The 13,389-nt window shown below is 42.0% G+C and overlaps 3 protein-coding genes across 5 annotated transcripts in view; 1 reads left to right on the top strand and 2 right to left on the bottom strand.

Moving 5' to 3' along the window:
• The window catches only part of fam168a (family with sequence similarity 168 member A), a 51,999-nt gene extending 51,755 nt beyond the window's left edge, over positions 1-244 (bottom strand). For both annotated transcript variants that reach the window (XM_015951683.3, XM_015951684.3), the window contains exon 1: positions 51-244. The gene's annotated coding sequence lies outside the window, so the exon portion shown is untranslated. The remainder of the gene's footprint in view (positions 1-50) is intronic.
• Positions 245-1,260: 1,016 nt separating this feature from the next.
• Positions 1,261-9,637, top strand: kbtbd3 (kelch repeat and BTB (POZ) domain containing 3). 2 transcript variants are annotated; one of them, XM_015951926.3, is made up of 10 exons: positions 1,261-1,672; positions 2,010-2,298; positions 2,379-2,541; positions 2,666-2,848; positions 2,929-3,102; positions 4,542-4,832; positions 4,938-5,180; positions 5,264-5,554; positions 5,659-5,808; positions 9,051-9,637. In XM_015951926.3, the coding sequence occupies exons 2-10, from the start codon at positions 2,021-2,023 to the stop codon at positions 9,174-9,176; spliced, it is 1,899 nt and encodes a 632-aa protein (XP_015807412.1). In that variant the 5' UTR covers positions 1,261-1,672; positions 2,010-2,020; the 3' UTR covers positions 9,177-9,637. The 2 variants fall into 2 exon arrangements, with proteins under 2 accessions (XP_015807412.1, XP_054598710.1); XM_054742735.2 differs by lacking the exon at positions 1,261-1,672 and having other exon boundaries at positions 2,019-2,236.
• A 221-nt stretch (positions 9,638-9,858) lies between these two features.
• Positions 9,859-10,704, bottom strand: LOC107380435 (sarcolipin). Its single transcript, XM_070543512.1, has 2 exons — positions 10,467-10,704; positions 9,859-10,341 (listed from the first exon to the last, which is right to left on the bottom strand). The coding sequence occupies exon 2, from the start codon at positions 10,266-10,268 to the stop codon at positions 10,173-10,175; it is 96 nt and encodes a 31-aa protein (XP_070399613.1). The 5' UTR covers positions 10,269-10,341; positions 10,467-10,704; the 3' UTR covers positions 9,859-10,172.
• Positions 10,705-13,389: the final 2,685 nt, after the last annotated feature.

The raw sequence follows: 13,389 nt of genomic DNA, 5'->3' as shown, positions 1-13,389 counted from the left end.
AGAAACATGGACGTTCCTTCCGTCCGCAATAAAAAGCGTGTTAGACTCACCAAAACCACCCGGTCGAACAGAAAAAGACTCCCCCTGGTGTGTACGTGCACTCTCCCGTGGTTCTGCTCAGCTTCGGCTTGGTGCGGACTGGCTCTGCTACAGCAGCGTTTTGTCGGGCCAGAGGCGGCTGGGAAGACAGCTTTCAACCGGAGAGACGGCCACCGTGTGGGGGATGGGGGATGCACTGCCGCCGGGAGGGAGAGAAGGAGGGAGGGATGCAGGGATGCAAGCAGAGGTGGGGGCATGACCCACCGATACATGTAAAGTGGAAGGTGTCTAATAATAGAAAGGAAATAGATTTGTATTATTCACAATTACAATTTGAACAGCAGTTCTTTGTTTTATGGGAATGGCATCCGGATATATCCATCCTTTAATCATTCCTATAGAATAGGTTGGTTTACTGATGAAAAATGATCAAGATAAAGACTTTATGATTCCTTTTTAAAAAAATCACATTAATTTATTATTATTATTATTATTACATATTCAGATCACGTTGACTGTAGATCAGTATGTATTCATATTTCAGACCAGAAGAATCGTGTTATTTTGTCATAAACTGCGCGTGGTGGTTAAATTAAACTGCAGGATATGTGGAAGTTCATGTTCACCAATACAGATTTTTTTTCTTCTGTTTTATTCACTCTTCATTTCGGTCCCATGCTTTATCCGTTGCTTTCTCCACAGTGAAACAGCACCACCAAGTGGCCATGAATGCACCAGCATGCACCACTTGATGGTTATGATGCATTTAAGGGTAATAGTGAACTCGGAAGATCCAGCATGGGAATTTAGGATTTCTTTAGGCATTTTTGTTAAATATATACCTACACTTATATATAATCTTAGTACTGATTTATTATTTTATTTACTCTAATAATTTTCGTTGAGAAAGTTCAAACCAGAAAATGTAAATTATGAATTTTATAACAGTGATGGTTAAGACCTCCTGTGACCCTTCATCCTCACATAAAGTCGTTTTATTCAAGGACACTTGCTTTTATTTAAATTATTTTTATTTAGTTTTATATAAACTTAAAATATTGTAAAAACTGTCTTTATTTTAGCCTATGTTTATGAGGTCCCAACTAATCCCCAAAAATGCATTATTGCCGTATACACAGGTGCAATTACTTATGCAATTATTATAGATTAGTTAAAAGTGCAAAAAGTCTAGGTGTTTCAGTTAGCTAGCCCATTTTGAGTCTGCAGAATGGTTTTAGCATCATTTCTCTAAAAAATACAAAAGAAAAGATGTCTGACATCGCTTGGATGCTGACCTAGGTCGGACTTCACTATAGGCTAATGTTTCAACCGTATATATGTCGATGGTTTAGGTTTTATCATACGCTCTCATAAAAAGAGAACTACAGTTCCCAGGCGCCTTTGCGCTCCCGTCCCTCAAGCTGCACACTAGCATACAGCTAGACCGTTGTAGCTATGACAAGTGTGTTATAATTGTCGCTTGAACAAAATAAGTTTCAATTTAAATTATGTAAGAAGCCAAAGACCTGACAAGAAAAAACCCAAAACAAAAAGCTGCGCGAGTTATCGCGTTATTTTACGTTTCCGGAGGTTAGAACGAAACGTGACAGGAGCTATCCGAGGTGCTGAACCCGTGAGTATCTCTTCTCGTTCCACATTGCTTTGTTGAATAGTTTCAAGTGTATTACAGTCTCATATTTGAGATATGAAAACACGACATAAGTGTAACAAATTTAACTTGAGCCGCAAGTGAGCTAAACACCCATATATTGGTTTTAGGGTTAAAATAGAGACAAGAGTAAATGATAGGGCTGCTGAAGTAATTTGTTCTTAGCGTGCACACACTGTTTATTTTAGTTATTAGAATAGATTATTGTTTATTTTTAGTGGTTTTTTTATTGCAAATACAAAACATATTTATTTGTTTTGTGCAACCATAATCATAATCGTTATTGTTATTATTATTTTAGGTTTTGGCAATATGGATGAGTATCCAGAGTCACTTGCCAGTTTGACTACCTCCCACAACCCCAGCAGCTCCAGCCCTCCCAGAGGTCAAACTGTTAGTGCACCACAGGACAACGGGCTCCCAGAGAGACGGACACTGCTTCGTGTGTCAGAGACCCATGGACTGCAGCTTCTGTGTGTGCTCAGGTCCTTCAGAGAACGAGGCTTGTTGTTTGATTTCATCATCAGGGTACAGGAACAAAGTTTCCCCTGTCATCGCTGTGTTCTTGCAGCATGCAGTGATTTCTTTAGGTAGCCTGCCTACCTGTCTTTCTGCCTGTCTGTCTGTCTGTCTGTCTATACAGTCTAATTCATGTAATTGCTGTGCTTAGGGCCATGTTTGAGGTAGATATGCGAGAGTGTGGTGATGGATCAGTAACTCTGCATCAGTGTCCAGTGGCTGTGGCTTCTTTCCTGGACTTTGCCTACTCTGGAGAGACTCTCATCAATGATGGGAATGTGGACATGCTGTTTCAGATTTCCTCTTTTCTGCAGGTAGAGCTACAATCATTGTCAGAATGCCTCACCCTTAGGATGCACCATAAACATGTCTTCAGTCACACTGAGTACATTCTAGCATTATCTCATGATAATTTAACCTACTATGCTGTGTGTTCAGGTCTCCATCCTGTCCAGAGCATGCAGTGACTTTCTGATAGGATCCATGGATCTCTCTAACTGTCTTTCCCTGTTGTCTCTGGGAGAGGCGTATGGCTCCGCTTCTCTTCTGCACAATGCCAACGAGTTTGTGGTTCAGAACTTTTATGACCTTTCCAAAACCCAGGAGTTCCTAGATATGCAGGTACCTCAGTTCAGAAAGCTAAACTTTAAATGGTGTGTTCTGTAGACTGGGGGAGAATGGGTTTCTTTTGTTACTTTCAGAAAAACATCTTAGAGGCCTGCCTGAAGTCAGACGCCCTGAATGTGCCCAGTGAAGAGGCTGTTATAATGGCGCTTCTCAGATGGATTCGCCATGATCTGCCTGGAAGACAGAAACTGCTACCAGGACTGATGTCCCTGACACGACTGCATCACCTGCCTGCAGCTTTGCTGAAGGTAGAAAACAATTGTATGAAGACAGTCAAATAGTCAGAACATATTACTGTCTGGTATTTTTTTAATATCATCTGGAAATGTCTGTTTTAAGGCTAACTGCACCACTGCAAGGGGAATCCACCAACAGTTGACGTTAACCATAAAATTAATCTGATGCACATAAAAATATGTTTAAAATCTAAATTTGTAAAATTCTGTAATGCACATTCATTTACAATCACTTTGTCTTACAGATTTTTATCAACTGAGAAGACACAGGGCAGTAAAAACGCTTACATTTTTTTTGCTTTTGTTTAGATCGGCAGTCAAATTTTAGATACAGATAAATGAAGTTTTCAAATGAGGATTTTTATGAAGGAACAAAACATTTCCAAACCAAATTGGGAAAAAGAAAATTTCTCCTTAACAAATTGAAATTAACTGTACTTATTTGTATTGATTGGAAAGCTGCGTTCAGCTTCACAACACAAGCTACCTCAGACTTGAGTTTTTGCCAAAATTATCACATCATTCCTCATGCAAAGCTTCTAAAACAAAATCTTTGCTGACCAAAAAACAAAAAGTGTGAATAAATAGTCCCTCCTGTAGTTCTACAACCCCCCAAGGTGCTTTACAACACAAACGGTCACTGTTGTTGTCACAAAGGAGAATCTAGCCTTTTCTAAGAGAACATAGTGACCAACTTTCCATTGCGGATCAAAAACCGTTCTTCAAAGAAGAGTGGGACATAACTCTCAGCAGCGATGTTAGACTTGTTGCTGCAATACAGTTTTAGCTGTAAAGGATGCAGTTATTAACTGCTTATTAATATTCATATAGATTTGAAAAATTTAAAGGTATGGCGGAGGATGTTTCTCTCCACATTTTGAAAAAATGAGCGTGAGAGTGAACGCCCAGTTATCCTCGTGCATGATCTGTTTACACGTAGCTGCCGGCCTTGCAGCACTTCTACCAGTAATTTGAATTTAATTTCTCCAAATAGCATGCTGAACTTTAGCTTACCTGTCGAGCAAAAAACCAGCGACAGAGGAGTCTGTGGGAAGCCCGACCACACCAGAGGCCTTTTCTTTTTATCATAGACTTCAGACACTTTTTCTCTTGTGACTCTCAAAAGAACCCGGTGAGAACAGGAAGGAATGAAGGCATATTGCTTCATACATAAACAGAATGCACATGCGCAAGACGTGAAAACTAACCCAGGAGCGCACGACAGCCTTGCGTGGAAGCGTCACCAGAATGATTACCAGTAATGCGGACCAATGGTTCAGATGATCCACCTGGAAGAAAAAGATTCTCCACTATGCCTTTAAGTGAAAAAAAAAAGGCAATATAAAGAGTGGAAACATTTTTTATGACTCTGAATGTAATGGAAACTTACATAATATTGAGACTGAATATTCTAACATATTTTCTGTATAACCTCTCGTCTTCAATCACAGGCTTTGCGAGATTCAAACGCTCTGCTCTGCAGTGACGAGTCCTGTCTCTCACTTCTGTCGGGAGCCCTGAGCAGACAGACTCAGTATGAAGGTCTGCTTGCTGACGCTAGGCCTGCCACCACTCAGAGCTACATCTACATCCACAAGACAGAGGAGCGTGGTGAGGTCAGTCACACTCTCTGCTACTGTCTGGAGACAGACCAGTGGAAAGATCTGCGAACAGAGATTGGATTTGAGACAGCCTCGATGCCAGATCTTCCTGGGTCCTACCTAACCAGCTATGCTGAAAAGGTGCATTTTTTTGGGGTTTTTTTTTGTGATCTTTAAAAGTCATTAAGATTGAGAAGAGACACAATTTTCAGATTAAAAGCATCTCTACCCTATGCTGTATCTAAGATGTTTGTCACAGGTGGTTGTCGGGGAAATTGTTGCCGGGCAGTTCGCCTACATGTTGCAGAACCATACCACAATGCCATCGACGAGGTTTGGTGTTTTTGTCCCGTGACTTTAACCTGCACACCTGCACCACCCATGCTGAAGCCCAGAACCATGCACACGGCCGTCACCTGCTTAGACCGGGTCTATGTCATTGGAGGGAGGACCAGGGGGTCCAGAGGGGAGGCCCCGAGTCTTTTGGAGGTAACTGAGATTCTTCATGTAGCTTATCAGATTTAGTTTCTTTGTATCATCAGGATAAACAATTCTCTTATCTTTTTTTTAAGGTGGAGTATTACAACCCTCTGACTCAGGCCTGGTCTTCTGTCAGCCCTCTGCCTACTGCCATCTTTTACCCAGAGGCCAGTGCTTGTGGCGGTATTATTTATGCGCTAGGCTCTGAGGTGGAGATCACAGACTCCTTTAACCCCTCGCTCGACTGTTTCTTTCGCTACGATGCTCAGCAGGACCAGTGGAGCCGGCTAGTGGCAGAGTTTGGACAGTTCTTCCACGCTACGTTGGTCAAAGCTGTGTCGATAAATAATACACTGCACCTCTGTGACCTGTCCACTTATAAGGTGAGCCATCAGATTTAACCTGGTGGGTGATTAAAAGCACTGATATTTATAAGTAAAACCAAAAGATACATACTGAGATTGAAGTGTGCGTTTTTATCTTACAGGTGTACAGTTTTTGCCCAGAGACGGGTGTATGGAAAGGTGAAGGGTCATTTGAATGTGCGGGCTTCAATGCAGGAGCCATCGGTTTGAGAGACAGAATCTACATTCTGGGTGGAGACTACTCACCAGATGAAATCACAGATGAGGTTCAGGTAAACTTGAGTTTATTGATTGCTGAAGCTGCTATAATTTCAACAGGCTTTATAATAGACATGGCAAAGTTAATTAAATAAAAACTGTATCATTCTAATGAAAAATGAGGCTGTTGAGGAAAAGAAAAATATATTTCTACAGTGGTGTGAAAAACTATTTGCCCCCTTCCTGATTTCTTATTCTTTTGCATGTTTGTCACACAAAATGTTTCTGATCATCAAACACATTTAACCATTAGTCAAAGATAACACAAGTAAACACAAAATGCAGTTTTGAAATGATGGTTTTTATTATTTAGGGAGAGAACAAAATCCAAACCTACATTGCCCTGTGTGAAAAAGTAATTGCCCCCTGAACCTAATAACTGGTTGGGCCTCCCTTAGCAGCAATAACTGCAATCAAGCCTTTGCGATAACTTGCTATGAGTCTTTTTCAGCGCTCTGGAGGAATTTTGGCCCATTCCTCTTTGCAGAATTGTTGTAATTCAGCTTTATTTGAGGGTTTTCTAGCATGAACCACCTTTTTAAGGTCATGCCATAGCATCTCAATAGGATTCACGTCAGGACTTTGACTAGGCCACTCCAAAGTCTTCATTTTGTTGTTCTTCAGCCACTCAGAGGTGGATTTGCTGGTGTGTTTTGGGTCATTGTCCTGCTGCAGCACCCAAGATCGCTTCAGCTTTAGTTGACGAACAGATGGCCGGACATTCTCCTTCAGGATGTTTTGGTAGACAGTAGAATTCATGGTTCCATTTATCACAGCAAGCCTTCCAGTTTCTGAAGCAGCAAAACAAGCCCAGACCATCACACTACCACCACCATATTTACTGTTGGTATGATGTTCTTTGTCTGAAATGCTGTGTTACTTCTACGCCAGATGTAACGGGACATTTGCCTTCCAAAAAGTTCAACTTTTGTCTCATCAGTCCACGAGGTATTTTCCCAAAAGTCTTGGCAATCATTGAGATGTTTCTTAGCAAAATTGAGACGAGCCCTAACGTTTTTTGCTTAACAGTGGTTTGCGTCTTGGAAATCTGCCATGCAGGCCATTTTTGCCCAGTCTCTTTCTTATGGTGGAGTCGTGAACACTGACCTTAATTGAGGCAAGTGAGGCCTGCCGTTCTTTAGAAGTCGTCCTGGGATCTTTTGTGACCTCTCGGATGAGTTGTCTCTGCGCTCTTGGGGTAATTTTGGTCGGCCGCCCACTCCTGGGAAGGTTCACCACTGTTCCATGTTGTTGTCATTTGTGGATAATGGCTCTCGCTGTGGTTCGCTGGAGTCCCAAAGCTTTAGAAATGGCTTTATAACCTTTACCAGACTGATAGATCTCAATTACTTTTGTTCTCATTTGTTCTTGAATTTCTTTGGATCTTGGCATGATGTCTAGCTTTTGAGGTGCTTTTGGTCTACTTCTCTGTGTCAGGCAGCTCATATTCAAGCGATTTCTTGATTGAAACAGGTGTGGCAGTGATCAGGTTTGGGGGTGGCTACAGAAATTGAACTCAGGTGTGAAACACCACAGTTGGGTTATTTTTTAACAAGGGGGCCAATTACTTTTTCACACAGGGCAATGTAGGTTTGGATTTTGTTCTCTCCCTAAATAATAAAAACCACCATTTCAAAACTGCATTTTGTGTCTACTTGTGTTATCTTTGATTAATGGTTAAATGTGTTTGATGATCAGTGTGTGTATGGGGGGTGGGGTGGTGGTGCCTTTCTCCAGCGGTCAATGGGCAATCAGGCGGGGTACACCCTGGATAGAGTTCCAGTCCATCGCAGGGCAACACAGAGACATGCAGGACAAACAATCATGCACACACACACTCACACCTAAGGACATTTTAGACAGACCAATCAACCTAACAGTCATGTTTTTGGACTGTGGGAGGAGAGAACCCACGCATGCACAGGGAGAACATGCAAACTCCATGCAGAAAGTCCCTAGGCCAGGAAGCGAACCCAGGACCTTCTTGCTGCAAGGCAACAGCTCTTAACTACTGTGCAGCCCAAGTGCAAACCACACACACACACACACACACACACACACACACACACGGGGCTGACTGTCTCAGCTTTTATTTTCGTTAAGGAGTGTGCACGAGCCTACTATTGAAGCTGCCGTTACGCTTTTGGCCTGAGGGGGCAATCGCGAGCATAAAAATTCAAAACTCCATAAAGTCCCTTTAAGTAGATAAATAAATTGTCATATCTAGTGTTAGTACTCTTGGGGCTTTTACGGTAGGAAGCACTTACTACACTTATTACGATAACGTGCCTCCAGAAGATGTATAGTGTCAGTGGAGTGCGGATGTTTGCCTTCTTGCTGTTATATTTCGTAATGACTCAATAAAGGAACTAAAATGCCACGATTGACTCACTATTCCCTTGACACATACATTTTACTGGAATATCGAGTTGTTGGTAATGTAAATCCCTCTATTATGGTTGAGCTACCTCATGTTAAACATGTTAAATATCAGTTTGGACTGTTTATTGAATTATCCTACGATAAATTCAGTCTAAAAAAATAGCTAATATCGTCTGACAGAATGCAACGCAATACATTGTGATATACGTGTCGTATCGCTATAATTTCACCAATACACATCCCTAGTAACTACGTCCCTTATTAGTTTTTTGAAAGAAGAAAAAGTGGCAACCCCCCAGCCAGCTTAAAATAAATCTATTTTAATGTAACATTCCTTCCAACTTGTTTGAGGTATTGGGCTGCTTTCTGCTTATTCAATTTGCTCCTTGAAATGTCTTAATGTGGCCAGACTGTGCTTAAAAATTTGTTACAACCATTATATGGCATTTCAATGGTTTTATGCATGTTTGTTTTTATTGGTGTACAGCACTTTGTTTGTCCTTTTGGGCATGTGAAAGCACTTTATAAATAAAGTTGAATTTGAATTGGAATAAAAACCGGTTCATTTACAGGTGGGCTAGTGAGCAACTTTTAGAAATGATAAAAGGAACATAATCTGCAGTTTTAAAGATTTTAATAATTCTAAATTTCTCTTTCATTTGAAAAAAAAAAAAACAAAAGTCCCAAAACGTGTGCAAATTAAGCCAAACAAGGTCTGGATTTCCTGTATGAAATTTAGACTCCTAACCCTTTAAAAAGAATTTGCTGAAACTCTTGTGTTTAAATAAAAAATGTTTTTAATACATTGTTTTTCATCACCTGGTCATAAACTTTGATTGGGATTCACTTTTGTGTTTTCCTGTTACCTGTGCAGGTGTACTACAGTGGGAGGAGTCAGTGGGAGGAAATGTCGCCCATGCCCAGAGCACTCACTGAGTTCCACTGTCAGCTCATCAGCTTCAACAGATACAGAGACCCGTGGGGTGACACGGAGGGATAGACAAAACAGAATGCTGAAGCGGCACAAGTCTTCACTGACTTGCCGCGGTGGAGAGCTAACGCTAACAATCACAGCTCTAACAACATGCCTGCTTTCAGCTATCCTCCAAATAGCTCCTTATCTACACTTTATTTTAAATTTCAAATAAGTATAACTTGGAAGAAAAAAACAAAGCGTATTTGTGAAACTCCTGGTCTCATGTTGTGCTTTTGTGCCAATCTAAATGTCCCCTCCTATGGAGGAACCCTAAAATATTTTTGTCTTGTTATAATTCAGGTGGGAAATGTGCTCTTAGATGTAATGTGATGTGTAAAACTGTCAGCTGTCCTACAGCTAACATATAAAAGGATATTATTTTGTTTGAAATTGTGAAAAATCACATCAATCTTCAGCGTGTTCTCCCAATATGCACCATCTACATCTTATCTTTTAATCGGATTAAACTAGACGTGTCAGCTCATTCTGTTACATCGCCACTGGAGCCTTGTGGTGGTTAGTAAAACTCTGCTGTAAGTCAGAAAATCACACAAATAGAAGTTTTTATGGACAAAAAAGTGAAATAAAATAAAATATTTAACTGCATCCTGGTTTATGAGTAGATGCAGTATTTTTGTAACATTCACACAAACAGAAGGATCCACAGTTGCATGTATCTAAAGCTACATAAAAGACACTATCATTCAAGTGTTGCTTTGCCTGCATTTTACACAGATAAAGTCTCAAAAACTCTTTTATTTTTTATTTTATTTACACTCCAGACTTTTCCTTCCCATGGGCTCATGGCCACACATTCAAAAACCTTCTCCTAATAAAAATATAACTCCAAGACAAGCTGTCTTGGCTTTTAGGTAGTGTTTGATGTCTAAGGAAAGCTCCAGCTCTGGATCAAACCAAGAAAAACAGAAATGTAAACTCTGCATTGATACAACAATCAGCCAGCACCAAAGTCTCATTCGCTGGCTGCTCTTCATTCCTACATCTCTCCTGCTCCACGCCTCAGTCCTGGTATGTTTTCACCAGCAGCCACATGAGCAGCACCGTGATTAAAACGATCATGAAGTTGAGGAACAACTCCTGGGTCGAGCGGTCCATGGTGAATGAGAGGGAATGGGTGGCACTGGCGAAGTGGAGATGTGCGGCTCTGGTTTTGGACACTTTTCTAAAACTAGACAAAAAAAAAAAAAAAAGAACAGGAACAGTAAAATGTTTTGTTAGAAAGAAGATGGAAACTGTTAATGTACCCTAACACGAGCTGGAGAATATGAGGAGATCAAACTCCTGGACTCTTACCTTAACAATATGTGCAAGGGTGTCCCCCCAAGCAGGAAAAGAGGAGATCTTTACTCTTTGCTTCACAGAAGCCTCTCGTCTTCCCACTGGAAGCTTCTTCTCTCTGCTGGTTCTTCCTATCTCCTCACTCTTGTCCAGTTTTCTGCTTTTGTCAGAGGCAGGGCCCCTCCCCTCCTTCACATTGGACTGCCCAAGGCTCACGTACACACAGACTGATGTCACACTCCAACTAAACAACCATCGGAGTCTGTTATTTACCACAGTGTCATCCGCTGGAGTATTTTCCATCCACAACAGGTCTCCCTTTCCTCCCATAACAACAGAGAAGGGTTATTTTTACAACCTTGTTGCAGATACTTGGTGGATTACAGTCGTTCCAAACACAATATACTGATGGGTGTAGGAAACTCTAACTATCCCTCAGAATCAGGGAGGGGGCTATGCCCTGAGGACAGAATAATGGAGCAGCTACTCCAAAATAAAACATGCATCATCATTATCGATGTTAGAAACAGATGAAAATGGTTAATTCAGAGCAAATTTTTGCGAGCAAGAAAAATGTTTTAGTTGTCGGGAGGAAAAAGGAAAAGCTTTAAAACCCAAGATGGAGTGAGATTTATTAAAAACTTTAATCAAACTTGTGTCATCCTCCTGAATAAAACTGCATAACGATAACGAGTCTTTTGCACAAAAGGTGTTTTGGATCATATCACAAAATTTGCAGCCAAAATGGTGAAATTCCCTCATGTAATATTTTTGGAATCAAACTGAAAAGTTGTTTTGTTAATGAATTAATAAACTAAGTTTTTATTTTTTTTTACTAGAATTGAATAGTTTTCTCCCCCTACCATACGCGGATCAGGACTTTTTGCTGTATAAGTTCAAAGAAAACAGCTTTGACAGCTCCCAACAGCATACCCCTCAGCTCCTCTCACACTTGGCAGCTGCTAAGAACGGTGTTATCTCTGAACGAGTGTAAAGCCCTCGCGACATGCACACCTTCTCCTGCACTCAGAGGGAGCATGGCAGGACAAAGCATATGTACAGCTCCCTTGAACTTTTCCATCAAGGAATTCCAGGGTCATTCCCAAAGGATTTAAGGGATCAAAGTGGTTGCAATGCTATCTGGCTGTGGTGCCAGCCTCAGACCAATGGCTGCTGGACTCTGGGGTTCCCACTGTTGTTGTATATGTGGTGCCAAGGTTACTGAGTAACGCAAAGAAGGATGTGATTGTAGAGCGGACCATGTCTCACCCACGGCAGCTGTGGGTGTATTTAGGATGGACGTGCTCTGGCAGGGTTACCAACTAATTCAGCAGAGAGACACTGGGTGTCAACAAGGCCTCAGAGACACCATTCCAGTATCCGCGGGACGCAAAACGTACATGTGCTTGTGTAATGAACCACGGTATATCATGAAGTGACAGCTAGCGGATTGAAAGTTTCCACAAGGGAAGGAGAAAACATGACCTAAAAACAGAGGCCTAATTAAAACAGAACTATTGCACATTGGTCTAGTAATGCCATTATTTTGTTAACAGCCAGGATTCGTAGAGCTCATTCTACTGAAACAGCTCTTCTTAGGGTCTCTAATGAACTTCTGACTCACAGTGATGCAGGGGACTGTTCTGTTCTGGTCCTGCTGGACCTGACTGCAGCCTTTGACACTGTTGACCATCACCTGCTACTGGAGAGGCCGAGAGACTGGGTAGGCCGATCAGGAACTGCTCTGGGGTAGTTCCCCTATTGTCTGCCTGAGTGTTCCTTCTCTGTGGCCGTCTCCAAGTTTCAGTCCTCTACCACCTCCATCACCCATGGTGTCCCACAAGGTTCTGTGCTGGGGCCTCTGCGTTTCCTCCTCTATCTGATTCCTGGTCAAGTAGCATGTGACACACATGGGTGAAGATCAGCTTTAGACCCGTGATGTTTACTCTCATGGTGCGGGGGCTTATTTCCTGGTCTGCCCCGTTAAAAATACAATTGACGACTTTAGTTTTCAATAGCGCAGAACGGTTGGATTTAAAATGAGAACTTTAGTTGTCAATGACAGTTAATGAGTGAAATTAATCTTCTACCATCTTTATGCAGATGACATCCAACTGTACATCTCCTTTAAGCCCCATGAGATGTCTAAGCTGCAGCTGCTCCACACCTGCTTAGACTCTATCAAAGCCTGGATGGCTGGGAGCTTTCTTCAGCTGAATGAAGATAAGACTGAGATCCTCATCTGGGCCCCAGACAAGCTGGTTCCCAAAGTCAGAGACTCTCTTGATCAGCTTGCTTCTCACGCCAAACCTTCTGTCAGGAATCTTGGTGTGACCTTTGACCCATCCCTCACCCTGGATTCTCATGTTAGCTCTCTTGTTCGCTCTCCCTTCTTCCATTTCAGGAACATTGCAAAGCTGAGTCCCATTCTGTCCCGCTCTGAACTTGAGACAGTTATCCACACCTTCATCCATGCTTAGACAACTGCAACTCGCTTTTCACTTGTCTGAGCAAAACCTCCCAGAACCATCTACAGGTGGTTCAGAATACCTGTGCTGTCATGACTCTCAATCCTTCACCCTCCTCTGCCTCCTCATTCAGTCTTTATGCAGCACACCTGGTTCCTCTCATTAAGCTCCTGACACGCCCCATTTCCCTGCCAACTACAATCAGCTTCATTCACTTCACCTGCTCCTGACTCCTCAGCTCATCCCACACACCTGCTTCCCCTGCTATATATTCACCAGTCAGCCACCAGTTCTCTGCCAGATTATTGAACGCTATTGCAAGAAAATCTTCCAGCCATCCACCCTGCCTGATCTCTGCCTCCGGACCTCATTTTTCTCCTGAGCCCTGCCTGGTACTCTGCCTGCCACCACGACCTTCGCCTGTCCTCTACTACGTCTCCTGCCTGTTTCCTGTTTCTTTGTGTCCGATC

Source organism: Nothobranchius furzeri, chromosome 13, assembly GCF_043380555.1.
Source record: "Nothobranchius furzeri strain GRZ-AD chromosome 13, NfurGRZ-RIMD1, whole genome shotgun sequence".
NCBI classification, from domain to species: domain Eukaryota; kingdom Metazoa; phylum Chordata; class Actinopteri; order Cyprinodontiformes; family Nothobranchiidae; genus Nothobranchius; species Nothobranchius furzeri.
Note: the sequence above shows the minus strand (reverse complement) of the source record. Positions and strands in the feature narration are given on the sequence as shown.

Excerpts from the sequence above, each read along its gene's own strand:
- LOC107380435 (XM_070543512.1), bottom strand. The coding sequence starts at position 10,268 with ATGGACCGCTCGACCCAGGAGTTGTTCCTCAACTTCATGATCGTTTTA.
- kbtbd3 (XM_015951926.3), top strand. The coding sequence starts at position 2,021 with ATGGATGAGTATCCAGAGTCACTTGCCAGTTTGACTACCTCCCACAAC. Across the intron at positions 3,103-4,541 it reads TGCCTGCAGCTTTGCTGAAG|GCTTTGCGAGATTCAAACGC; the intron begins GTAGAAAACAAT and ends CTTCAATCACAG. Across the intron at positions 5,181-5,263 it reads AGGCCCCGAGTCTTTTGGAG|GTGGAGTATTACAACCCTCT; the intron begins GTAACTGAGATT and ends CTTTTTTTTAAG.